The 27,515-nt window shown below is 38.3% G+C and overlaps 1 protein-coding gene across 2 annotated transcripts in view; it reads left to right on the plus strand.

The window, feature by feature from the left end:
• LOC121478756 (programmed cell death 6 interacting protein) overlaps positions 1 to 27,515 on the plus strand; it is an 84,462-nt gene that overhangs the window by 50,217 nt on the left and 6,730 nt on the right. For both annotated transcript variants that reach the window (XM_041734031.1, XM_041734032.1), the window contains exons 11-16: positions 1,031 to 1,142; positions 2,737 to 2,906; positions 19,067 to 19,315; positions 19,662 to 19,796; positions 21,416 to 21,510; positions 27,207 to 27,330. In XM_041734031.1, the coding sequence (XP_041589965.1) occupies positions 1,031 to 1,142; positions 2,737 to 2,906; positions 19,067 to 19,315; positions 19,662 to 19,796; positions 21,416 to 21,510; positions 27,207 to 27,330 (885 nt within the window). The remainder of the gene's footprint in view (positions 1 to 1,030; positions 1,143 to 2,736; positions 2,907 to 19,066; positions 19,316 to 19,661; positions 19,797 to 21,415; positions 21,511 to 27,206; positions 27,331 to 27,515) is intronic.

The raw sequence follows: 27,515 nt of genomic DNA on the forward strand, positions 1-27,515 counted from the left end.
CCACCTGTGTTTCTTGTCTCCTCCTACTGTTCCATTACATCTACACTCTAAGCCAATAGTGAGTTGTATCGTTGGTGAACTGTGGACAATGGACCAATTTTGGCTTATGGCCTATTTTCTGTATGATTCACTAGTTAAGGATGATTTTTATCTTTTTTTAGAGGGTTTTTAAAAAAATATGACAGAGATGGCCCACAAAGGCCCACAAAGCCTAAAATATTTAGTGTTTGACAGAAAAGTTTGCAGACATCTGCTCTAAGATGCCAGGGATTAACAGGTACCAGTACTCTAGCACTTGTTTTTTCTGGTAGATTATTAGCACTTTCTTGTATTTCTTGCCCCCTACTATTCTGTCTTCTCACATATACATTCAAAAGTCATTTTTTAAAAAAGATTTTATTTATTTATTCATGAGAGACACAGAGAATGAGAGAGAGAGAGAGGGGCAGAGACACAGGAAGAGGGAGAAGCAGGCTCCATGCAGGGAGCCTGACATGGGACTCAGTCCTGGGTCTCCAGGATCACACCCTGGGCTGAAGGCAGTGCTAAACCACTGAGCCACCCGGGCTGCCCTAGAAGTCACTTTTTATTTATTTATTTTTTATTTTTTGAAGTCACTTTTTATATGTTAGAGTCTAAATCTTTTATTTTCATATAGTTAGATTAGTATCTTTCTCCTTGTTTTGTATATATCTAAGGTCTAAAGGCTTCCTATTTCTTTTAATCTTAAAAAGAATCTTTATTTAAAGTAGCCTTGGTATATGGATATACATATAATCTTTTAGTTTTTCTTCTTAATTTTCTGAGCAAGGTAATAGCTAACAGTTTTAAATTTTATAAGACCTTGTTAAATACATTTAACTTGGATTTGTGCAACAAAAATTGTACCATTTTATATTCCAGCCAGTAAAGTAGGGGCATTCCCATCTCATCAATTTTCACCTATATTAAATCTGACCATTTAAAAATGTTTTAAATTTTTTTATACCAGAAATGATATTTTATTGTTGCTTTGCCTCTTTTTTAAAAGTCATTAAGATTGTTGGATGAAGAAGAAGCAACTGACAATGATTTAAGAGCAAAATTCAAGGAACGCTGGCAAAGGACACCATCTAATGAACTCTATAAGCCTTTAAGAGCAGGTAAAAATGTGATGTGCATAAATGGCTTTCACATGAAGAAATTCCCAATTTTTTTTTAAATTTTATTTTTAAGTTATCTCTGTACCCAGTGTGGGGGTTGAACTCACAATCCTGAAATCAAGAGTTGCATGCTCCACTGACCCAGCCAGCTAGGTACCCCTGTAAATTCCCAATTTAGATTCACATTTTTGCTTGATTAAATTAGAGTCAGTAAAAAAAAAAAAAATAGAGTCAGTTGTAAAACCCTTTTTTTGCTCTGCTATTGTGAAAACACAGGTGTTTTTCCTTAGTTCCTTGTAAGATTAAAAAAATAAATAACAGGTAATCCATGTTCATTCTAAGAAGTTCATATTCTTAAGAATTCTAAAAAAAAATTCTGTTTTGAAAAAGATTTATTTTAGAGAGAGTGCATGTGCATGCATGCTTGTGCACAGGGAGTGGGGGCTGGGGTTAGGGGATAGGAGGGAGGAGGAGAGAATCTTCAACAGATTCCCTGATGATCGTGGAGCTGGATGTGGGGCTAGATCTCATGACCCTGAGATCATGACCTGATCTGAAATCTAGAGTTGGATGCCCAACTGGCTGAGCCACCCCGGTGCCCCCAAAATTCTAAAAAATTCTTTAAAAAATAAAATTAAAATGATCCTGTAACTTTGTTTCCTTTTCCAAGCTCTGTGCTTTTTTTCTTTTTTTAAGAACATTTATATGACCACTAGCTAACAGCGGTTCCAGGAACTATTAAGCTCTATGCATATTTTTAAAAGATAAGTGAGATCATTTTTAAAAAGATGATTTTATTTTACTAATTTGAGAGAGAGACAGAGAGAGCTTGCACTCTTGTGTCCTCGAGTTGGAAGAGAGCCAGCGGGAGAGAGGCAGAGAGACAATCTCAAGCAGGCTCTCCATTGAGTGCAGGGCTCCATCCCATAACTCTGAGATCATAACCTGAGCTGAAACCAGGAATCAGATGGATACTCAACTGACTGAGCCACTTGTGTGCCCCTAAATGTTAAGGTCATATTACATGCATATGGGTTTATAATTTTATTTCACTTAGTAGTGGTTGGTAAAGAATGAGTTTTACCAGTTAATTTGAAGTCATATTATTATTTTTTAATACTTTAATTATTAAGATTTGTGCTTGTTAAGATTAAGTGCCTTTGAGACTTCTTTTATTTCTCTGTAAAAGGAATTAATACTATTGAGATTTTTTTTTCCCTAAAAATGTATCTGCTGTTCTTTTAAGTCAGGTTGAAACAGTGATTCTTTGAGAGGGGAATACTTTTTAAAGTAAGCTATAACAGTTTTTAGAGCGAATGATTTATTTCTATGTTAATGAGTTATAGGAAAGGATTAGACTGTCAGTTTTTATTTGGTAGACAATAACCACAAATGTATTTTAAGGTATAACTGCATTTTACCAGAAACAAAAAAGTGACAGGAGCTCAATTTCTATTATATAGTGAATGAGGACCCATGGAAGAGGGGGGAAAAAGTAAAGTTGGAGGGCAGAACTAAAATTGCTATAAGTAGCCTATAAATGTTACTGGTTAAAGTCACTACTGTGCTTTGGTAACATTTTTTCCCCCTGCAGAGGGAACCACCTTCAGAGCAGTTTTGGATAAAGCTGTGCAAGCAGATGCACAAGTGAAAGAACGTTATCAGTCTCACCGTGACACCATTGCTCTTCTGTGTAAGCCAGAGCCTGAGCTGAACGCTGCCATCCCTTCTGCTAACCCAGCAAAGACCATGCAGGGCAGTGAGGTAAGAAGATACATTTTGATGTGAGTGGTCATCTATTTATAAAAACTATGTTCAATGGGATGCCTGGGTGGCTCAGTGATTTAGTGCCTGCCTTCGGCCCAGAGGGTGACCCTGGTGTCCCAAGATTGAGTCCCACGTCAGGCTCCACGTCAGGTTGCATGGAGCCCGCTTCTCCCTCTGTCTATGTTTCTGCCCCTCTCTCTGTCTCTCATGAATAAATAAATAAATAAAATCTTAAAACAAACAATGTTCAAGCTATAATGAACACAATGAATTGCCAATTTCCTTTTAAAAATGCAGATGTAAATTGATGTTGTTATATTTGAAGTAGCATGATATAGACGCTGTGTAATATAATAGATTACATTAGTAATATTACTATCCTGTAATAATTTCTACTTATTGAATGTTTCTTATGAGCTCAGTAATGTATTCTAGATACTTTATAAGTTTGGTATTTAATTTAGGTTTTATAAAAGAAAGGCTTGGAAGCATAGAAACTTCCCTGAAGTGGAAGAATTGGATTTTGCCAGGTGCTCTTCTGACCATAAATTTTTTTTTTTTAAAGATTTTATTTATTTATTCATGAGAGACACAGAGAAAGAGAGGCAGAGACACAGGCAGAGGGAGAAGCAGGCTCCATGCAGAAAGCCCATTCTTTGTTGTTTGTTACATCATTCTCTACTGCCATCTACTATATTCCACTAGGACTAATCTCTGGAGGGAAAATCACCCAGCTGTGCATGTTAATAAGTGGGTAACATCATTATGACATTTCTGCTTGTTACAGGAAGGGGAAAATTAATAATAGGTCATGTGAGTCAGAAAGTACTAAGAGGAGAACATGCAAATATGCGTTAGTGGCTGATCACTGTAGTAGAGGTAGTAGTAAGATAGACCCTGAAGTGCGTAGGAAAATAAGCCAAGGGCAAGAAGTATTTGCTGAAAACTTCTTAAAAAGGTGAATTTCCTGGGATAGTAGGTCTCAAAAATTACCAATTTTGCGCCCTCCCTCCCTCCCTCCCTCCCTTCCTTCCTTCCTTCCTTCCTTCCTTTCTTTTTTTCTTTTAAGATTTTATTTATTCATGAGAGATACAGAGAGGCAGAGACCTAGGAGAGGGAGAAGCAGGCTCCCTGTAGGGAGCCTGATGTGGGACTCAATCCCAGGATCCAGGGATCATGACCCAAGTCAAAGGCGGACACTCAACCACCTAGCCATCCAGGCGTTCCATGCCTTGCCTTTCCACAGAAGCATTTCATGTATTTCTTCCACCAAGACTTTGGATACCTACTCTGTAAGGCACTGTGCTAGGTACTTTGAAAAATCAGCCAATGAATCATACACAGCCTATGGTCCAGTATGGAAGATTAGACCCATACAAGGAGAACTGTACCGGGTAGACATGTAGAAGTGTTGTGACTATAGAAAGTATGCTATGGGGGCAGCCTGGGTGGCTCAGCGGTTTAGTGCCGCCTTCAGCCCAGGGCCTGATCTTGGAGGGCCTGATCTGGGATCGAGTCCTGTGTCGGGCTCCCTGCATGGAGCTTGCCTCTCCCTCCGCCTGTGTCTCTGCCTGCCTCTCTCTCTCTCTCTCTCTCTCTCTCTCTCTGTATGTCTCTTACGAATAAATAAAATCTTAAAAAAAAATTATGCTATGAGGTTTTAGATGATGAAGCACTTAAATTCTAGGATTTCGGAACTTCTCTCTTAAGAGGCTTCTTAAGGGATTGGCACAGGACGAGAACAGTAAATAAGGTAGATAAAGTGAACATACACAAAATCTGAGGATGATGGAGTGAGTGGCGTGTCAGAGATGCTACTAGAGGTTCTGTGGAAATGCGCCCCTATGAGACTACATAGTTTAATGTGTGCAGAACCCAAATCTCTAAAGGTGGGGGGAACTTGAATAAAAACAAAGAATATCAATTAGATGCTTTAAGGAAATGAGAGGAAAGGAGAAGGAAGGTGGTTAGATTAATTTGTGAGGAACAGAGACTGCAGACCCATAGAATGGCAACGAAGTCTGGCCCTTTTTTTATTTTAGGACAAAGAACATCCCTGTTTAGTATTCTCTTTTCTCTCTCTCTCTCTTTCATTTTTTTTTAAAGTAATCTCTGTACCCAACGTGGGGCGTGAACTTACAACCTTGAGATCAAGAGTCGCATGCTCTACTGACTAAGCTAGCCAGGCGCTTCCTCTCCTTTTTGGTGTCTTGTACATGACTCAGAATTTCTCTGGCTTTTGTCCTTTGATTCTCCTGCTTTCCCTAGAAAAGCAAAAATGGTTTCTGCTGAGCAAATCAGAATAAGCGTGCACTACATTTTTATTTTATACAGTTATAGTCACAGTTGCTTTTGTTAACTCATAGTGGTATTACATAGGGGAAGAAAACATTTATAGTCAAATATGAAGTTATTTTACTGAAGTTAGATTTTCTGGATAAAAACAACCAAAAATTTTTTAGTGCTGTATTTATTTGTCCACTCATCATATGCCTTTGTCAAAAAAGACTTTAACATCATATGTTTATCAAAGCTATTTCAGATAGTTGTCATAGTTGTTGATGACACATTTTAGCCAGACTTTTTTATGATTAAAAGCATAGTCATTTGAATTCTGATTATTAAAGTGATACAGAGTACACTGTTTTTTTTTGTTTTTTTTGTTTTCTTTTTTTCCCAGAGTACACTTTTTATTAAGAAGTCTGATTAATGGAAGGGCTCTTTTTTTATCGTGAAGGGGCCTACTATTTATCTCTGGTCTCTTTGGGCATCTGTCTTTAAGATTTTGAAAGACTATGAAAAATTTTACAAGCTAAAAGTAATTTATATTTAAAGACCCTTTTTAAAATATGGAGGACCATTGCTTGTGATTGTGTACCTCTGATCATCAGGGGTATGGAATCTAGTCACATTTGGCCAGCCAAACCTTGGCCCTAGTATAAGTATATCCACTTACACTCACAGTATTGCATCTACCTGGGGTAATGGAGGAGTCCCTTTGGAAAAAAAATCTCCCATCTCTCCAGAGATAGTGTGTAAAGTAGCACTGTCCAAAGCTGTGTGCCCTTCTAGGACTTGCTTTCTCCCGGTTCACAAAGTCCTCTTCTAGATTAGTGGGTGATCTATATATGCAGCTTTTATTCTTAGTTTTTCATAACAGAAGTGTCTAGACAGGTGTCGAGATTGCCTGACATCTCTTTAGTCATTTGTTCACCAAACATTTGTGAAGACCTCCTATATGCCAGGAACCCATGGCACTATGGTCCCTAACAGAGAGAGATGGAAAACTCTAGGTTAGCTTTTGTAGGGTGAATGTGATCAGGTTCCTGCTGTTCTGTTGAGATATTGTCATGTCTGCCTTTTCTGAAAATAAAATGGCACAGTCTGAAAAGTAAAGCTGAAAATCTCATTGAGAGTATTTGTTCTGTGACTAAATGTGTTTGGTGCTGTTAGATGCTACGGAGAGCTTTATCGTTTTAACAGGGCTGGCGAATTATGACCTAAATCCAGCCTGCCTCCTGTTTTTGTATGGCCTGTGAGCCAAGAATGCCTTTTACATTTTTAAATGGTTGAAAAAAGTCAAAAGAATAATGTTCTATGACATGTGAACGTTACATGAAATTCAAATTTTAGTATCCATAAATAAACTTCTGTTGGAGCATGGTTACACTCCTTTACATTTTGTCTATGGCTGCTTTCACACTAGAAAAGCAGAGTTGAATAGTTGGAAAAGAGACTATGGCTCACAAAGCCAAAAATATTTTTTTTTTCTCCCCCTTCTGTTTGGTTCTTTACAGGAAAAGTTTGCAGCCCTTAGTCTTAAAGGTGAAGTAGAGACAGCTGAGGTGATGTCATCATTCCTGTCTTTCTGTTTGGCCTTATCTCCTTCCCTTCTGTCTTTTTTTACTATGTTTCAGCCATACTTGCCTTTTTTTTTTGTTTGTTTGTTTTTGTTTCCCTTTGAACATGCAAAGGTTGTTTCTGCCTCAGGACTTTATTTTTTATTTTTAAAAAATATTTAATTTATTTATTCATGAAAGACATAGAGAGAAGCAGAGACATAGGCAGAGGGAGAAGCAGGCTCCCCACAAGGAGTCCAATGTGGAACTTGATCCCAGGACCCCGGGATCATGCCCTGAGCTGAAGGCAGAGATGTTCAACCACTGAGCCACCCAGGTGTCCCTGCCTCAGGACTTTAACATTTACTTTCCTTCTGTTGGAGTCTTTCTTTCCTCTGTATGGTTACTGCTTCTTTTTCTTTAAAGCTCCAGATGTCAGTCACCCTTTCCCTTCCTTTGTCATTGTCTACTATATTGCTCTGTTTTTGTGTATTTAATTTTCCCCTCCCTTCCCCTGTCCACCACGTGAAGGAAGGACTCTGCTTTAGTTAATAGTTATATTTTAGAGCCTAGAATAGTACTCAGTATGTAAGGATTCAAAGTGTTGATGGAATGATAACTACTTGCAGCCTCACTTAATAAAGGGATGCAATTAATTGCAGTTGAAAACTAATTGGAGCTGTTTTTATTTTTATTTATTTTTATTTTTTATTTTTATTATTTTTTTAATTTTTATTTATTTATGATAGTCACACAGAGAGAGAGAGAGAGAGAGAGAGAGAGGCAGAGACATAGGCAGAGGGAGAAGCAGGCTCCATGCACCGGGAGCCCGACGTGGGATTCGATCCCGGGTCTCCAGGATCGTGCCCTGGGCCAAAGGCAGGCGCCAAACCGCTGCGCCACCCAGGGATCCCTGGAGCTGTTTTTAAAACATAGAAATAAACACAGCATTCTAATTATTATTTAAAAAATTTTTAAATTGAGGTATAATCGACATAAAACATGTTAGTTTCAGGTGTGCAACATAATGATTCAGTTGTTGTATATATTGTGAAATGATCACAATAAATTTAATGTCGGTCATCACACATAGTTCCAGAATTTTTTTTCTTATAATGAGAACTTTTAAGATTTACTCTCAGTGACTTTCAAATATACAGTATATTATTATTTTAAGGATTTTATTTATTTGAGAGAGTGAGAGAAAGCACAAGTTGGGGAGGAGAGGCAGAAGGAGAGGGAGAAGCAGAAGCCAGCTCCCCGCTGAGTGGGGAGACCAATGCTGGATTCCATCCAAAAACTCTGGATCATGACCTGAGCTGAAGGCAGATGCTTAACTGACTTAGCCACCCAGGAGTCCCACAATATAGTATTATTAACTATAGGTGCCATGCTGCATATTGTATTCTCATGACTTCCTTATTTAATTAATGGAAGTTTGTACCTTTGGGTTACCGCCCACCCCTGTCCCTCACCTCAGGCAGCCATCAGTTTGTTATCTGTTATCTATTATTTGTTATCTCTTTGTTATTTGTTACCTATTTGTGAGCTTGTTTTTCTTTTAGATTCTACATATAAATGAGATTATAGGGTATTTGTCTTTTTCTGACTTGTCATTTAGCATAATGCCTTCAAGGTGCATTCATGACACCTATGGCAAGATTTTGTTCTTTTTTTTTAATAGCTGAATATTCCTGTTTGTGTATATATACCACATCTTCTTTATTCATTTGTCCATTGACAGACATTTAGGTTTCCATATCTTGCCTGTTGTAAGTAATGCTACAGCGAACATGAGGGTGTAGAGATTCTAATTATTTATATATACTGTAACTTGATAACACATTAAGCCTCAGACTTGAGTGTATATAAGAAAATGTAGGTTGTGGTTTACTTTTCTTACTATTCTGGTCATTCATTTGTGGAAGCAGTTTAATCCTTTTTTGCTCTAGTCACTCTGTTAAAATTAGGCCAATATCATACAATCTAAAATATGGTTAAATTAGTATATATCACCGTTTAAAAAAAAAAAAAGGATGTTTGTCATACAAGGACTCTGTGTGGTGGTCTCAAAGTTCATTTATATATTGTTTCAAATGTCATTGTTTTTCAGAGATTTAGAATCATAGCATTTTGGAATACAATAGGACTTACCAATTACATATTTGGTTCTTTTTATCACTGATTAGAAAACCAACTACCATAAAAGGAAGTTAGCTGATCTCCATAGTGGACCTGACTTTAGAACCTGTGGTTCTATAAATTCTGCTGCAATTCTTTTCCCACCTTACTCTCTGCCATGTGCATGGTTAGTTCTTCACTGGTGAGGAGGTTTTATTCATGTGAGCCATGTCTGTCTTTCGTATCACTTATTAGCTAACTTGAGGTATTATCACCGCAATTTGACCCATTATTTGATGAGAGGTTCCTAGTTGTTCTACTATGGAAGAAGCATCCAATCTACTTCTAGATAATAGTGTTAGAGTGTCCCTGACTTTCAGCTTTGTTTTATAGACTTACTTATTTATTTATTTATTTATTTTTAAATTTTAAATTTTTTTAAAAGAAGATTTTATTTATTTATTTAGGAGAGACACACAGAGGCAGAGACATAGGCAGACGGAGAAGCCTCATGTGGGACTCGATCCCACGACCTGAGCCAAAAGGCTGATGTTCAACCACTGAGCCACCCAGGCGTACCAAGATTTTTTTTTAAAGCCAGTTCTGCATATTCTTATTTCTCCCTGAGCTTTATTTTTAGTTGATTGTTTTATTTTTTTTTCTTTCTAGCTTTTTTTGGACATAACTGAAAGATAAAAGGTGGGATTTTTTTTAGTAGCTAAACAGCCTTCACATACAGTCACAGTCATGGTTGAAGTTCCATTATCAGTTTAAATGTGACAACAGCTAATATTATCACAACCTTTTTTTTTTTGTTTTGTTTTAGATTTTGTTTATTTATTTGACACAGCGAATGCATAAGCAGGGGGAGTGGCAGCAGAGGGAGAGGGAGAAGCAGGGCACTGTCAGAGCAGTGAGCCCAATGTGGGACTCCATCCCAGGATTCTGGGGTCATGGCCTGAGGTGAAGGCAGATGCTCAATCTACTAAGCCACCCAGGTGCCCCTTGCTGCAACCTTTTAAAATTATATCCTTTTGTACCCCCCCCTAACAAAATATGTGACATAATTACAGGAATAGTTATCATTTGGGATGCCTGGGTGGCTCAGCGGTTGAGCGTCTACCTTTGGCTCAGGATGTGATCCTGGGATCCCAGGATGGAGTCCCACCTCGGGATCCCTGCATAGAGCCTGCTTCTCCCTCTGCCTGTGTCTCTGCCTCTCTCTGTGTCTCTCATGAATAAATAAATTAAATATTTAAAAAATAAAATAAAGAAATAGTTATTCAAAACAAACAAAAGAAATAGTTACACTTTAGCAAAATAAAAGATACTCTTTTTCTATTCCTCATTGTTCCTCTCTTATGTTAATGTTTAGATGCCTAAGCCTCTTTATACTGCACCAAAGTATAGAGTTAAACCATAAACCCTACCAGTTAATAATACTGGCTCTAACTGATTGAGTGCTTACCCTGTATTAGAAATTACATTGAGTACTTTAATGTGAATTATTTCAGTTTTCACAACAGTTCTGGGATAAGTACTATTATTCTTGTTTTACAGATAATGAAATTGAGTTTTCCAGGTAGTAAAGTATCCTTGGTTACATGGTAACTGAGTCTTAATATGTCCATTAAGGGAATATAGTGAGGATTGAAATATTTTTTTGCATGTAATTATGTTTCACTTTGATGGATAACTAGGTACTTGTTTTTCTCTATTCGAGTTTTGATTTAATTTTTTGTTATTTTATTTTAATTTTTTTTAATAATAAATTTTTTATTGGTATTCAATTTGCCAACATACAGAATAACACCCAGTGCTCATCCCGTCAAGTGCCCCCCCTCAGTGCCCGTCACCCATTCACCCCCACCCCCCACCCACCTCCCCTTCCACCACCCCTAGTTCATTTCCCAGAGTTAGGAGTCTTTATGTTCTGTCTCCCTTTCTGATATTTCCTACCCATTTCTTCTCCCTTCCCTTCTGTTTCCTTTCACTATTATTTATATTCCCCAAATGAATGAGACCATATAATGTTTGTCCTTCTCCGATTGACTCATTTCACTCAGCATAATACCATCCAGTTCCATCCACATTAAAGCAAATGGTGGGTATTTGTCATTTCTAATGGCTGAGTAATATTCCATTGTATACATAGACCACATCTTCTTTATCCATTCATCTTTCGATGGACACCGAGGCTCCTTCCACAGTTTGGCTATTGTGGACATTGTTGCTATAAATATCGGGGTGCAGGTGTCCCGGCGTTTCATTGCATCTGTATCTTTGGGGTAAATCCCCAACAGTGCAATTGCTGGGTCGCAGGGCAGGTCTATTTTTAACTCTGAGGAACCTCCACACAGTTTTCCAGAGTGGCTGCACCAGTTCACATTCCCACCAACAGTGTACGAGGGTTCCCTTTTCTCCGCATCCTCTCCAACATTTGTGGTTTCCTGCTTTGTTAATTTTCCCCATTCTCACTGGTGTGAGGTGGTATCTCATTGTGGTTTTGATTTGTATTTCCCTGATGGCAAGTGATGCAGAGCATTTTCTCATGTGCATGTTGGCCATGTCCATGTCTTCCTCTGTGAGATTTCTCTTCATGTCTTTTGCCCATTTCATGATTGGATTGTTTGTTTCTTTGGTGTTGAGTTTAATAAGTTCTTTATAGATCTTGGAAACTAGCCCTTTATCTGATATGTCATTTGCAAATATCTTCTCCCATTCTGTAGGTTGTCTTTTAGTTTTGTTGACTGTATCCTTTGCTGTGCAAAAACTTCTTATCTTGATGAAGTCCCAATAGTTCATTTTTGCTTTTGTTTCTTTTGCCTTCGTGGATGTATCTTGTAAGAAGTTACTGTGGCCAAGTTCAAAAAAGGTGTTGCCTGTGTTCTCCTCTAGGATTTTGATGGAATCTTGTCTCACTTTTAGATCTTTCATCCATTTTGAGTTTATCTTTGTGTATGGTGCAAGAGAGTGGTCTAGTTTCATTCTTCTGCATGTGGATGTCCAATTTTCCCAGCACCATTTATTGAAGAGACTTTCTTTCTTCCAATGGATAGTCTTTCCTCCTTTATCGAATATTAGTTGACCATAAAGTTGAGGGTCCACTTCTGGGTTCTCTGTTCTGTTCCATTGATCTATGTGTCTGTTTTTGTGCCAGTACCACCCTGTCTTGATGACCACAGCTTTGTAGTACAATCTGAAATCTGGCATTGTGATGCCCCCAGCTATGGTTTTCTTTTTTAAAATTCCCTTGGCTATTTGGGGTCTTTTCTGATTCCAAACAAATCTTAAGATAATTTGTTCTAACTCTCTGAAGAAAGACCGTGGTATTTTTTTTTTTTTTTTTTAAACTGGAAAATTTTTTTTTTTTTTAATTTTTTTTTTTTTATTTATTTATGATAGTCACAGAGAGAGAGAGAGAGGCAGAGACACAGGCAGAGGAAGAAGCAGGCTCCATGCACCGGGAGCCCGACGTGGGATTCGATCCGGGGTCTCCAGGATCGCGCCCCAGGTCAAAGGCAGGCGCCAAACCGCTGCGCCACCCAGGGATCCCAAGACCGTGGTATTTTGATAGGGATTGCATTAAAGGTGTAAATTGCCCTGGGAAACATTGACATTTTCACAATATTAATTCTGCCAATCCATGAGCATGGAATATTTTTCCATATCTTTTGTCTTCCTCAGTTTCTTTCAGAAGTGTTCTATAGTTTTCAGGGTATAAATCCTTTAACTCTTTGGTTAGGTTTATTCCTAGGTATCTTATGCTTTTGGGTGCAATTGTAAATGGGATTGACTCCTTAATCTCTCTTTCTTCAGTCTCATTGTTAGTGTATAGAAATGCCACTGACGTCTGGGCATTGATTTTTGTATCCTGCCACACTGCCAAATTGCTGTATGAGTTCTAGCAATCTTGGGGTGGAGGCTTTTGGGTTTTCTATGTAGAGTATCATGTCATCGGTGAAGAGGGAGAGTTTGACTTCTTCTTTGCCAATTTGAATGCCTTTAATGTCTTTTTGTTGTCTGATTGCTGAGGCGAGGACTTCCAGTACTATGTTGAACAGCAGTGGTGAGAGTGGACATCCCTGTCTTGTTCCTGATCTTAGGGGAAAGGCTCCCAGTGCTTCCCCATTGAGAATGATATTTGCTGTGGGCTTTTGGTAGATGGCTTTTAAGATGTTGAGGAATGTTCCCTCTCTCCCTACACTCTGAAGAGTTTTGATCAGGAATGGATGCTGTATTTTGTCAAATGCTTTCTCTGCATCTAATGAGAGGATCATATGGTTCTTGGTTTTTCTCTTGCTGATATGATGAATCACATTGATTGTTTTACGAGTGTTGAACCAGCCTTGTGTCCCGGGGATAAATCCTACTTGGTCATGATGAATAATTTTCTTAATGTACTGTTGGATCCTATTGCCTAGTATCTTGTTGAGAATTTTTGCATCCATGTTCATCAGGGATATTGGTCTATAATTCTCCTTTTTGGTGGGGTCTTTGTCTGGTTTTGGAATTAAGGTGATGCTGGCCTCATAGAACGAATTTGGAAGTACTCCATCTCTATCTTTCCAAACAGCTTTAATAGAATAGGTATGGTTTCTTCTTTAAACGTTTGATAGAATTCCCCAGGGAAGCCATCTGGCCCTAAACTTTTGTGTCTTGGGAGGTTTTTGATGACTGCTTCAATTTCCTCCCTAGTTATTGGCCTGTTGAGGTTTTCTGTTTCTTCCTGTTCCTGTTTTGGTAGTTTGTGGCTTTCCAGAAATGCGTCCATTTCTTCTAGATTGCCTAATTTATTGGCGTATAGCTGTTCATAATATGTTTTTAAAAACGTTTGTATTTCCATGGTGTTGGTAGTGATCTCTCCTTTCTCATTCATGATTTTATTAATTTGAGTCTTCTCTCTCTTCTTTTTAATAAGGCTGCCTAATGGTTTATCTATCTTATTAATTCTTTCAAAGAACCAACTCCTGGTTCTGTAGATCTGTTCCACAGTTCTTCTGGTCTCGATTTCATTGAGTTCTGCTCAAATCTTAATTAACTGTCTTCTTCTGCTGGGTGTAGGATCTATTTGCTGTTTTTTCTCTAACTCCTCTAGGTGTAAGGTTAGCTTTTGTATTTGAGTTCTTTCCAGTTTTTGAATGGATGCTTGTATTCCGATGTATTTCCCCCTCAGGACTGCTTTTGCTGCATCCCAAAGATTTTGAACGGTTGTATCTTCATTCTCATTAGTTTCCATGAATCTTTTTAATTCTTCCTTAATTTCCTGGTTGACCCTTTCATCTTTTAGCAGGATGGTCCTTAAGCTCCATGTGTTTGAAGTCCTTCCAAACTTCGTGTTGTGATTTAGTTCTAATTTCAAGGCATTATGGTCTGAGAATATGCAGGGGACATTCCCAATCTTTTGGTATTGGTTCAGACCCGATTTGTGACCCAGTATGTTGTCTATTCTGGAGAAAGTTCCATGTGCACTTGAGAAGAATGTGTATTCAGTTGAGTTTGGATGTAAAGTTCTGTAGATATCTGTGAAATCCATCTGGTCCAGTGTATCATTTAAAGCTCTTGTTTCTTTGGAGATGCTGTGTTTAGAAGACCTATCGAGAGTAGAAAGCGCTAGATTCAAGTCACCAAGGATAGGTGTATTATTATCTCAGTATGCCTTAACTTTGGTTATTAATTGATTGATATATTTGGCAGCTCCCACATTTGGGGCATATATATTGAGGATTGTTAAGTCCTCTTGTTGGATAGATCCTTTAAGTATGATATAGTGTTCCTCTTCATCTCTCACTACCGTCTTCGGGGTAAATTTTAGTTTATCTGATATAAGGATGGCTACCCCTGCTTTCTTTTGAGGATCATTTGATTTTTTTTTTAAATTATTTATTTACGAGAGTCACAGAGAGAGAGAGAGAGAGAGAGAGAGGCAGAGACACAGGCAGAGGGAGAAGCAGGCTCCATGCACCGGGAGCCCGATGTGGGATTCGATCCCGGGTCTCCAGGATCGCGCCCTGAGCCAAAGGCAGGCGCCAAACTGCTGCGCCACCCAGGGATCCCTTGAGGATCATTTGAATGGTAAATGGTTCTCCAACCTTTTATTTTCAGGCTGTAGGTATCCTTCTGTTTAAAATGATTCTCTTGTAGACAGCCAATAGATGGGTCCTGCTTTTTTTTTTTTTTTTTTTTTTTTTAATTTATTTATGATAGTCACAGAGAGAGAGAGAGAGAGGCAGAGACACAGGCTGAGGAAGAAGCAGGCTCCATGCACCGGGAGCCTGATGTGGGATTCGATCCCGGGTCTCCAGGATCGCGCCCTGGGCCAAAGGCAGGCGCCAAACCGTTTCGCCACCCAGGGATCCCGGGTCCTGCTTTTTTATCCAGTCTGAAACCCTGCGCCTTTTGATGGGGTCATTAAGCCCGTTCACGGTCAGAGTTACTATTGAAAGATATGAGTTTAGTGCCATCATGATATCTATTCAGTCCTTGTTTTTGTGGATTGTTCCACTGGACTTCTTCTTAAAGGGGAATTTTAAGAGTCCCCCTTAAAATTTCTTGCAGAGCTGGTTTGGAGGTCACATATTCTTTCAGTTCCTGCCTGTCTTGGAAGCTCTTTATTTCTCCTTCCATTCTGAATGAGAGCCTTGCTGGATAAAGTATTCTTGGTTGCATGTTCTTCTCATTTAGGACCCTGAATATATCCTGCCAGCCCTTTCTGGCCTGCCAGGTCTCTGTGGAGAGGTCTGCTGTTACCCTAATACTCCTGCCCATAAAAGTCAGGGATTTCTTGTCTCTTGCTGCTTTAAGGATCTTCTCTTTATCTTTGGAATTTGCAAGCTTAACTATTAAATGTGGAGGTGTTGAATGGTTTTTATTGATTTTAGGGGTGGATCTCTCTATTTCCTGGATTTGAATGCCTGTTTCCCTTCCCAGATTAGGAAAGTTTTCAGCTATGATTTGTTCAAATACATATTCTGGCCCTCTGGCCCTTTTGGCGCCATCGGGAACCCCAATTAAACGTAGGTTTTTCTTCCTCAAGCTGTCATTTATTTCCCTTAATCTATCCTCATGGTCTTTTAATTGTTTGTCTCTTTTTTCCTCAGTTTCTCTCTTTGCCATCAACTTGTCTTCTATGTCACTCACTCATTCTTCCACCTCGTTAACCCTCATCGTTAGGACTTCTAGTTTGGATTGCATCTCATTCAATTGATTTTTAATTTCTGCCTGATTGGATCTAAATTCTGCAGTCATGAAGTCTCTTGAGTTCTTTATGCTTTTTTCTAGAGCCACCAGTAGCTTTATAATAGTGCTTCTGAATTGGCTTTCTGACATTGAATTGTAATCCAAATTTTATAACTGTGGGAGAGAGGACGGTTTCTGATTCTTTCTTTGGAGGTGAGGTTTTCCTTCTAGTCATTTTGCTCACTGCAGAGTGGCCAAAAACAAGTTGTATTGGGAAAAGGAGAAAAAGAGAGGAGAGAAAGAAGGAAAGAAAATAGAAAAAGAAAAAAGATAAAAGGAAGAAAAAAAAAGAAGAAAAAGAGAAAGAAAAAGAAAGAAAGCGAAAAGAAAAGGGTGGGGGAAGCAAACAGAAATCAAAAGCAAAAAAAAAAGAAAGACAAAAAACCCAGAAAACCAAAAAACAAAAAACCCAATAAAACACGGGGGAGTATCTTCTGATTCTATATACTTTAAGTCTGTTGACTTCCCCTGGAACTTGTCCGTCTAGCTGGTCTTCTGGGGGAGAGGTCTGTTGTGCTTATTTTCAGGTGTGAGCACTTGGGGGGAGCTGCTCTGCCCCCTGCCTGGTGCAGGGCTTGGTGGGGGTGTTTACCCCGTGAGGCCCCAGGAGGAACAACCACAGTGGCGGGGCCAGCTCTGGAGCCCTGGAGTCAGCTCCCAGAGTAACTCCAGGGCTCTCCATCTGCAGGGCCTGGAGGCTCCGGGGCAGGGCTGCTGATCTGCTCAGCTCGGGGCAGGGGCGTCCTTGCTGTCCTGGGTCCTCCCGGCCTCTGCCTGTCCCGGAGGGAGGCGGATCCTGGGCTGTGTCTCCAGCGCCCTGTGCTCCGGGGCCTGCGCTGTTGGATTCGTGCTCCCGCCCCGCAGCCCCCTCCGTGGAGCCGCCGCCCGAGCCCCTCCGAGCTGCTCCCAGGTCAAGCCGTGTGCCCGCCGCAGCCCTTTAGGGAGCTCGGCGCACTCTCCCCCCGGGGCGCAGGTGTTCTGTTAGTGTCCCAGGGAGCCCGAGGGCATCCCCTCCCTCCTGGGGTCTTGCTCTAACTCCCCGGGAGAGCCGGGAAGATTGGTGAAGCTCCTGCTTCTCTGGGACGGAGCTTTCCTGTCCTGGGGGCACTGGCCTCGGGCAGGCCCGGTTCCTCGCAGGGTCCCTCCCCCTTGGATGCCTTTTGTTTCTTTATTTCTTTTTTCCCCTTCTTCCTGCCTTGATAGAAGCGCAAACTCTTCTCACTGTAGCATTCCAGCTGTTCTCTCTTTAAATCTCAGGCCGAATTCGTAGATTTTCAGGATGATTTGAAGGTTATCTAGGTAATTTGGTGGGGACAGGTGACTTGGGGACCCTACTCTTCTGCCATCTTGCCCCTCCCTCCTAATTTTGTGTTTTGAATGTGTAAAAATTCATGATTCAAAAGGTGCATGCAGAGAAATCTCATCTCTGTTCTTTCCATCTTGTTCCCATCCACTCTCTATAAGCAACCTTATTTATTAGTTTCTGGTTTTGTCCTTAGTGCTTTCCCTTTTGTAAAAAATACATATGCCTACATATATACATAATATATTATGTGTGCATGTCTGTTTCTGATTTCCTTTCTCTCTTACTCAGAATGCAATATGCTATATGTAGCTTTTGCACCTTTTATTTTCATTTAATGATCTATCTTGGAAGTCATTTGGAAACAAGATTTTGATGTACATTGTTGAACATCAGATTCCACTAGATCCCTGAAGCAGACTTGGCATCTCCATCTAGGTGTGATTTTTTTCTCTTCTTTCTTCTGTTGAGAGGGTCTGGGGCTTGAGGCTTCTTGACCTCTAGGAGTCACAGTTCTTTCCACTACAGTGGATGTTAAAGGTGGTGAATTTAAGATAGGACACTTAGCAGATATGGGTGGTAAACAGGCCAAAATTTGGAAGAAATTTTAGATTTTTCCTCAGGTCTTTAGTTTTCTCAAAGGAAGACTTTCCAAAGGACAGAAATGCTTAAAAACAGGCAGTAGATGGGGATATCCATTGGATTTGGAAATGCCACAGTAAGAAGATAGATGTAGATGGAGTTCATGGGTGTCCCCTTTTTCCTTTGTGTTTCCCATCAGCTTACCTTCTTGAGCATCATCAGGGCAAAGCACAGTACAGTACAGGGATTGGAGTTGCTGTTCTCCCTGGTGGCCCTAGCAAAAGTGCAGAGATGTGAATGTGAAAGGGGGCAGCTTGTGAGTGGCATTGGAAGGCACTTGGGCACTGTAACACTGTTACTCTACAGGGTTGTTTATGAATCATGTGGGTGCTAGAGACTGCCTGGGCTGAATCAGATGCAAAACTCTTAATGATATGAAGAGATGTACAAGAACTCTCTTTTCTCTCTTCCTCTCCCAGTGTATAAAATAAACATATACCTTATAGCTACCAGTGTCTCTCCATGTGTCTCCTTAGTTGGGAAAAATAGGGTATCTCCTTAGTTCACAAAAATATATGTTCTTCTACCTTGAAGCCATGACAGGGACATGGTATATAGTATAGAGTGGTTAAGAGGTTGATTTTTGGAGTTAGGCTGACTTAGATCTCAGATTTTGCTTCTGCTCCTTTAGTAGCGGTGTAACCTTAGGCATAACTTTTCTGAGATCCAGTTTCTGCATCTGTGGAGTAGAAGGAATAAATACATACCCGATGGGATATTGGAAGGATTATATTAAATTATATTTGTGAAGTGTTTAGGATAGTCCCTGGCACATAGTAAATCATTGTGCTCGCTACTGTTATCATAATTGCTGCCTGCTGTTCCAAGCTGAGTTCACTAAAGGTATAATGACTGTATCTAAGTAAACCTGATGTACAATTGATGCTTGGCTGTCTGAGAAATCATCTGACCCTAAGTGAACCTTTGTATATTATTCCCTTCTGGAAATTGGCTTCTGGGTTTTTTTGGGCAATTAAATGAAGGGATTTTTGTATTTTATTTTAATTGTTTAGGTTGTAAATGTCTTAAAATCCTTATTGACAAATCTCGATGAAGTAAAGAAGGAAAGAGAAGGGCTGGAGAATGACCTGAAATCAGTGAATTTTGACATGACAAGCAAATTTTTGACTGCTTTGGCTCAAGATGGTGTCATAAATGAGGAAGCTCTTTCTGTCACTGAACTGGATCGAATCTATGGAGGTCTTACAACTAAAGTCCAAGAATCTCTAAAGAAACAGGAAGAACTTCTTAAAAATGTTCAGGTAAAATTTATATGCTTTAGTAAGATTTATGTTTAAATCACAGGAAGGATAAACCTGGACTAAATATCTGTTTAGGATTTTGTTTTTTGTAAGTGCTACATATTAATAGAAATCTAATCATTATTGGTTATGTTTTGTTTCTTGCTGAATTTGTGGTATTTTTACTTTCAGAAAAGGTTTAAAGTACTGTGTTACCACTAAAGAATATTATATTCTGTAAATTTCAACTAATTTCAGCATGTAATCATATATGATTTTTGTATATAGTTAGAAAAGTATCAAAAATATTGTGAACTCTATTAATTTGGTAAATAAATGTAAATACATAAATCTTTCTTTTAACAAGGTCTCACACCAAGAATTTTCAAAAATGAAGCAATCTAATAATGAAGCTAACTTAAGAGAAGAAGTTTTGAAGAATTTAGCTACCGCATATGACAACTTTGTTGAACTTGTAGCTAATTTGAAGGAGGGCACAAAGGTATGAAGTACAAAAAAAACAGTTAAGCAGTACAGCTGGGAAAATATGGTTTGAGAAGTTAACTAATGTTTCTAGTTGGACATTATTCTTGAACTTCCTAGTTTTTAATGACTTTTGCTTCTGAGAGGCTTGTTATAAGTGAGAGAAAGCTTATGAAGGTGGTGATATTTCATGGGGCTGTTTGAAGAATGAATTGTATATTTTACCAGGCAGAAAGAGGGTATAGGAATTTCAGGTAAAGAAAACTGGTATAGAGATGTCAGAAGCTAGTGATACTTTGTGGGGGGAAAGAAAAGAAAGAAAGTTGACTAATAAAAAAACTTTTTAAAAAGATTTTATTTATTTGAGAGGGAAGAGAGCTTGCTCGAGTGAAGCAGTGGGGAGGGGCTCATGGGAGGGGTAGGAAGAAGGACAAGCAGACTCTGTGCTGGGCATAGAGCCCAACATGGGGCATCTGACAACCCTGACATCATGACCTGAGCTGAAATCAAGAGTCAGATGCTTAATCGACTGAACCACCCAGGCACCGTAGAAATTGAGTAATTTGAGTGGATTATGAGGGAACGGGAGTAGTCAAAGCTGATCTGTGATGGGGAAGAGAGGAGAGGGTATAGCCTTTATACTCTGTGCTGATGGTGCTAATGGATAATAGTAGACTTGTGATCTGCCTGAGTCTCAGGGTGCCTACTAAATTGTTAATTATTTTTTGCCTTTCCTTAATAGCTTGGGGGAATGATTATATTTGTTTTTACCATTGACTTTGCTTTTGAGGGAACAAGTGGTTTTTAAGTTTTTCAGATACATGATACCTTGTGTTTCAACTCTATAATGATTATTGAATAAAGTTATCTTGATACAAATACAGTGGATATAAAGTAAAGGCCTCTGAAGAGCGGGTAGAAATACTACAAAGCCTTGGAAATAGAAGAATAAGACACTTATTTTATTTTATATTATTTTATTTTATTAATTTATTTTATTGAGATTTTATTTATTTACTCATGAGAGAGACAGAGAGAGAGAGAGGGGCAGAAACACAGGTAGAGGGAGAAGCAGGCTCCATGCAGGGAGCCCAGTGTGGGACTTGATCCTGGGACCCTGGGACCATGCCCTGAGCCAAAGGCAGAAGCCCAACCACTGAGCCACCCAGGCATTCCTAAGACACCATTTTAATTTGATTTAAAACGCTTTGTTGAAATAGATAAGCTGAGAAAACTCTTCAGAGAGCCTTTGGAAGTACTTCTGAGGGTTTCTGAAGTGATGCTTGTATTTCTGAAGTGAATGTGCAAATCTAATCCTTTCACTTAATAGGTTTCATGTCTTTATTAAGTAATTGACTTTTCTTTAGCGATTGAGAGCATACTCATGATCATGAAACTTATAATTTGTTCCACTTAATTTTTGATGACACGTGTTCTCTAGAAATGATTTATTTTTATTTTTTTAGGAATATTAGATCGTATTTAATATAAAGGTGAATCTCCATAGTATGACTATCTCCTAAAGAGGATTTTAGTTCCTTAGCTTTAGTCGTGATTAACAAATGAGCTTTAGATTGTGTCCTCTTTAGATTAAAAAATTGTTCTGGTTTATTACTTGTATTTCTTCTTTGCTTACAGTTTTACAATGAGCTGACTGAAATCTTGGTCAGATTCCAGAACAAATGCAGTGATATAGTGTTTGCACGGAAGACAGAAAGAGATGAACTCTTAAAGTAAGTTTATTTTGTGTATCAAATTGTAGAGTACTTTTCTTTTGAAAAGTTGTACGTGGAGACTTTGGGTGATGAACTTGGCAGTATGAGGTAGGAATTTCCTTCCTTTCCTCCTGGACATTTCCAAAGCAATAAGCAAGCTGCATGATCTGAGAATAAACAAAAAGGAGTAGAAACTTTAGGTGTCGGAAGCACACTGACGTTACAGAAGTGACAACATGACAGTTCAGGATATCAGATCTCAGAAATGCCAATAAACATAAGTAGTTTACTTTGAAATAGCAAATAGGTTCCTTACATATAAAACTGAAGGTACGGAATATTGGGTAGACACGGCGAATAGCTTAGAAAACATCAGCTTATTGCCCTTCTGAAGGAGCCTGCTGAGAAAGCTGGAACAGATAGGGCTCATTCCATGCTGAGTGACCAGTAGAGTTGACATAGCATTGGTACAGAGATATTCTTAAAAAAGGTGAAAAAAATGAACAAAATTTTAATAAAACCTAATAGATGGAGAATATTCACCAGAATAACATCATAGAACAGATGAAAATTCTGAATGGATATTTCATCATGAATTAAAAAAAAAAAGGGGGTTAGGAAGCAATCACTCTCAGGAATATGATACACAGAAATGCCAGAGCCAAAGATGGTAAGGAGATAGGACATGATAAAATGTGAAGTGTCAGGTTTCAGGAAACAAGTAGAAGAGAGAAGAACAAAACCATCACTAATACAAGATGAAATGGGAAGGAGCAAAAAGGAGAATAGACAGTGAAGAAGATACAGGAACACATATTAGAAAAGAGGAAATCAAAGAAAATAAAGCCAAAGCAAATAAATAAATAAATAAATAAATAAAAAAGATTAGTGAGAAGATGATGGGCAAGGAAGATTCAAATATATGCAAAATTGAATTCCCCTGAAAGAAGAGAAACCAAAACCATGAACAGAAGAAATATTTAACAGTATTACTCAAGAATATTTTCCTAAAATAAGCAAAGGCTTGTTGAGAAGATATATTTTATGGTCAGGAAAAATGAATAAGAACTGTCAACACGAAGGCGTATTATTAGCCTTAAAAGATAATGGCAGAATCCTTTTAGGCAATTGGGCAAAAAGATGAAGTCCATTTATGAAAAGGTGAAAAGTTTAGGCTCATAGCACTGCATGCTAGAGGAGAGAGGAGTGATCGCTACTGGAGCTCAAGGGAAGCAAGTAAGAACCAAGGATTTTATATCCAGTCAGACTCTCCTGCACGTGTATACAGAACCAATATGCTCATTAGTCATGAAAGGGAAGAACTCAAGACTCTTCTATTCACAAGTCTTTCTTGAGCCCCACAGCTAACCCAACCGTTATTCACCTCTGTTCACATTTAAACTGTTCTTCATAGAAGTTGTTGGAGAAATGATCAAAGAGCTACCTCTCTCCACCTCCTAAGAAAGAGCAGTGTTGTTTTTACAGTTTTTCTACTAAACCTTAATCAAAGTGCTTTTTTAAATGATTTCTGAGGTTTAAAAAAACCCCTCCAAATTTAGTCTTGTTATGATTAGTCTTGTTATAGTTATGGTAAAGAAGAAAGGTACAGAACAGTATAAAGTATGCTTTTTTGTGTAAAAAGGGAGAAACTAAAATATACATTTGAATTGGTTTATTTTTGTGTCAGGAAGCTCTGGTCAGTTTCATAAGGAAGAATAGTGTGGATCTGGGGGTGTGAGTGGTGGAGTGGGAACTTGCAGACAAGAGTCTTTCACTCTTTAGTTTTTGAAGCAAGTGAACACATTACCTTTTCAGAAAGTTATGTGAAATTAAAGAATTAATGGAACTTCATAAGTTTTTATAGCCTCATCCAAGTCTGATTTTTATTTTTCTGACTGTACAGTCGAATTTTCAGATACATTCCCTGCTGCCCATCTTAAAAAAAAAAAAAAAGCTATAGGACCCTTTGCTCAAGCTTCGTCTTACAGAGATGTCTGGTTTGTAAAACAAAGATGGATCTGGCTCAGATGCAAGCAGGGTGAGGGCCTTGGAGCAAGACCTTTTGCCCCCTTTCCTTTCCTTCATCCAGATAAGCAGCTGCCATTGAGATGATTGTATAGGACCGTTAAATTCTGTAGCTCAGGACCAAGTGAGAGCCAAAAAAGATTTCTTAGAGGTTGGCAAACTACACTGTCCAGGTCAAGTCAAGCCCGCTGCTTATTTTTGTAAAGTTTTACCAGAACACATCCATGTTCTTCATGTTTTACGTATTTTCTATGGATAGCTTTGCACTAACAGCAGCATTCTTGTGTGTGTGACAGAGTCCTTATATTCTGTAAAGCCGAAAATACTTGCTGTCTGGCTCTCTACACAAAAAGTTTTGCCAACCCCTCGTTGGAATCATTTTATTGTCCATGATAATATACTTTCTAGTTGTATGTACTGTTAGTTTCTCCACTTAAATCTTCAGTGTATTATAGGCTAACATACCTGTTTTTAGAATTGTGTAGTGTAATAGGAGTTTATGGCTTAGGAAGAAATTTGGGGATATTTTCATTTTCAAATATTTCATAATTCATATCTCTAGCTTGAAAATTAGGTTGTTACTATTTGCATGTGTATTTCTATATTTATACTATGAACAAAATCAGTTCTGAGATAGTCATCTACTTGTCAAGTGGTTTTAGCTTAGTGATGAAAACGTAAATGAAGGATGGGAAAGTAGGCTGAATAGACATAACATTAGCTTTTATAGTTTATTTTGTTAAAATCACTCTTAATGCTGAGGGCCTAAGTTCCTTAAAGCATGTTTATTGACTGTAAAATAAAAACACAACAAAAGTATACATAAGCGTACATCTTACTGAACTTTGACAAACTGAATACAGCAATGCATCAAGTGCTTAGATCAATTCACAGAACATTCTCAGCACCACAGGAGCATCATCCATGCATCCATGCAGTCATTACCTACTTTCCCCAGGGCAACCATTGTTCTTACTCTGAGAATGTAGATGAGTTTCTCCTATTCTGCACTGTATATTAGTGGAATCACATGTACTCTTTGTAACTAGTCTACAGTCAGCATTGTGTTCGTGAGACTCACCATACAGTTGTGTGTAGTTGTATATCTTTAGTTTTCTTTTTTTTTTATCTTTAATTTTCATATTTGGGCATATTTCATTGTGTGAATATGCCATGAGCTACATATATATTCTACTGTTGTTATTGGAGTAGTACGTAGTTTTGGCCACTATATTATGACTAGTGTGAGCATGAATGTTCTAAAACATAAATCTTCAGTTTTGCTGGTAAAGAAGAGAAACAAAACCAAATGTCCAGGGCTGATGAAATAAATAAAGCTTCATCTGTGTAGTGAAAGTACTATGCAGTAACATACGCCATTTAAAATTTCCAGTAGCCACATTTTAAAAGCCAAATAGGTAAAGTTAACTTCAAAAATATATTTTGTTTAGGCTGGTAATACCCAAAATATTATAATTTAAGCATATAATTATAAAAATTATATATGATATATTTTACTTTTTTTCAGACTAAGTCTTGGAAATCTGGTGTGTAATTTCCCCTTATAGTATGTCTCAGTTCACACAGGCCACATTTCATGTGTTTAATAGCCACATGGACTAGTTTTAGATCCTGAGCAGATACATGTGGTGCTGTTGGGTATATATCTAAGAGTGAGATTGCTAGGTGAGACGGTATATATGCATATTGAACTTCAGTTGAAACTACTGGTTTTCCAAAGTGGTTGTACTAATTTATATTTCTACTAGTAGTGTATGAGAGTTGGTTGCTCTATATTTTTGCCATTAGCTGTTCTGGTGGTGTGTAGTGTTATTTCATTGTGGTTTTAATTTTCATTTTCTTCATGACTTATATGTCTTCTTTATAGTAAGTATGCAAAAAGAGTAAATATTTTACTCTGAACTTTACCTTCTTTTCACTAATGATTTAAAACTGATGTCAGTAATGATGGTTGTTGGCATCGAAATACTAGTAGGATTTTATTTCGTGTTTTTTGTTTATGACATTAGTCTCATGATTTAATAACTTTGAGTTATATAGGAAATTTTCTTTTGTCCTGTAAGTTTGTTGTCTATTGCAACCATCTCTGGAGTTTACCAAAGATAAAAATATTATGTTAAGGTTTTATGATATAATTACATATGTTAGATATATTTTTAATATACTCAAATATCTAATTAACTAATTGTAATTATATGAATTATAACAAAATAAAAATTTCAATATGATTAAATATATTTAGTGTATATGAGATATATGCATACATTATTTCAACATGTGACCTTTTTGAATTTTAATATTGATTAAAAACTTTATGTTGTAAGCACTTATTATAAACTTCAAAAGTTAAGAAGTATTTTTGGTTTCTTGATAAATGTGTATTAGCTTTCTTTATACAGAGAGTGACTGATTTGAGAGTGAAAGCATGGTCTGGGAGTTGCAGTTAATTGTTACCTCGGCAACAGGTGTTGTTGCAGACACTTACACGGCTTGCCACATTTACTTATCTGTTTATATGAATCAGTGCAAGTAGAAGTTGATCAATACCATGTGTTTCATGGGGTGTATTTTTAAAAAAATATTTTATTTATTCACGAGAGGCACACAAAGAGAGTCAGAGACACAGACAGAAGGAGAAGCAGACTCCTCGCAGGGAGCCTGATGTGGGATTCGATCCCAGGAACCCACAAGCACGCCCTGAGCTCAAGGCAGACACTTAACCGCTGAGCCACCCAGGCGTCCCCATAGAGTGCATTTTACCTTAGGGTTTTGGTTAGTGAGATTTTGGGATGGATTCCAATGTATTATTAGAGGGGACTTTAAAATATTTTTCTAAATTTTAATACTAAATTTTAATAGTCCTTTCAACAATCTTATGCATTTACCTTAGTTATAGATTATGAGGTATCTTCTTTTTAAAGATTTTATTTATTTATTTGAGAGAGAGCTCTCAAGAGCAGGGGGAGGGGCAGAGGGAGAGGAAGAAGCAGATTACCTGCTGAGCAGGGAGCCTGATGTGGGTCTTGATCCCAGGACTTGGGATCATGACTTGAGCTGAAGGCAGACGCTTAACTGACTGAGCCACCCAGGCACCCCATGATCTATGTTTTAACATAAAATATCTCAGTGCTGCGTTTCTTTAATATCTTCAGAAAATTTTCCTCAAGAAATTTGCATAATGGTTTGAATAGGTTAGCTTTCTCACCTGTTGTGTTTTGTTTTCTGTAAACACCAATATGCTATATATAGCTAGCTGACTGTGAGCAGTTGTGGTTTTCTGATAACTTTTAGATAGGCTAGTTAGTTATGTTAGGAGTTTCCCATCTAGAGGATGACTTCTTACTAGAGAGTAGGCAGTCTTTTAAAATGCTTTCCCAGTTTGACGTGTTCCTTACTCCAGCTATAACTGTGATCTCTGAAAAAGTTTACCTTTTTTCCTAGTCCTTCAGAAATAGAAAAAGAACTAACTTCATTTTATTGAATACTAGGAAAAAAGATTTAATTTAGTTCTAGTCAAGAACCGAAATGTATATTTTAAAATACCATCATTGTTTTGAGTCTATTTTCTGTTTCATATGTAAAGAGAAGAAAAGTTTTGAAAAGACCTGGTATTTTATATGTGTTGTTTTTTAAAATTGTTAATTCCTAACACTTGTGTCTTTAATAAGGGACTTGCAACAAAGCATCGCCAGAGAACCTAGTGCTCCTTCAATTCCTACACCTGCATACCAGTCTTCTCCAGCAGGGGGACACGCGCCAGCTCCTCCAACACCAGCGCCAAGAACCATGCCGGTTAGTAAGCAACCACATTTTTTTTTTTCTTCATAAGTTTATTTTTTATTGGTGTTCAATTTGCCAACATACAGAATAACACCCAGTGCTCATCCCGTCAAGTGCCCACCTCAGTGCCCGTCACCCAGTCACCTCCACCCCCCGCCCACCTCCCCTTCCACCTCCCCTAGTTCGTTTCCCAGAGT

This window comes from Vulpes lagopus, chromosome 19, assembly GCF_018345385.1.
Source record: "Vulpes lagopus strain Blue_001 chromosome 19, ASM1834538v1, whole genome shotgun sequence".
In the NCBI taxonomy this organism is placed as follows: domain Eukaryota; kingdom Metazoa; phylum Chordata; class Mammalia; order Carnivora; family Canidae; genus Vulpes; species Vulpes lagopus.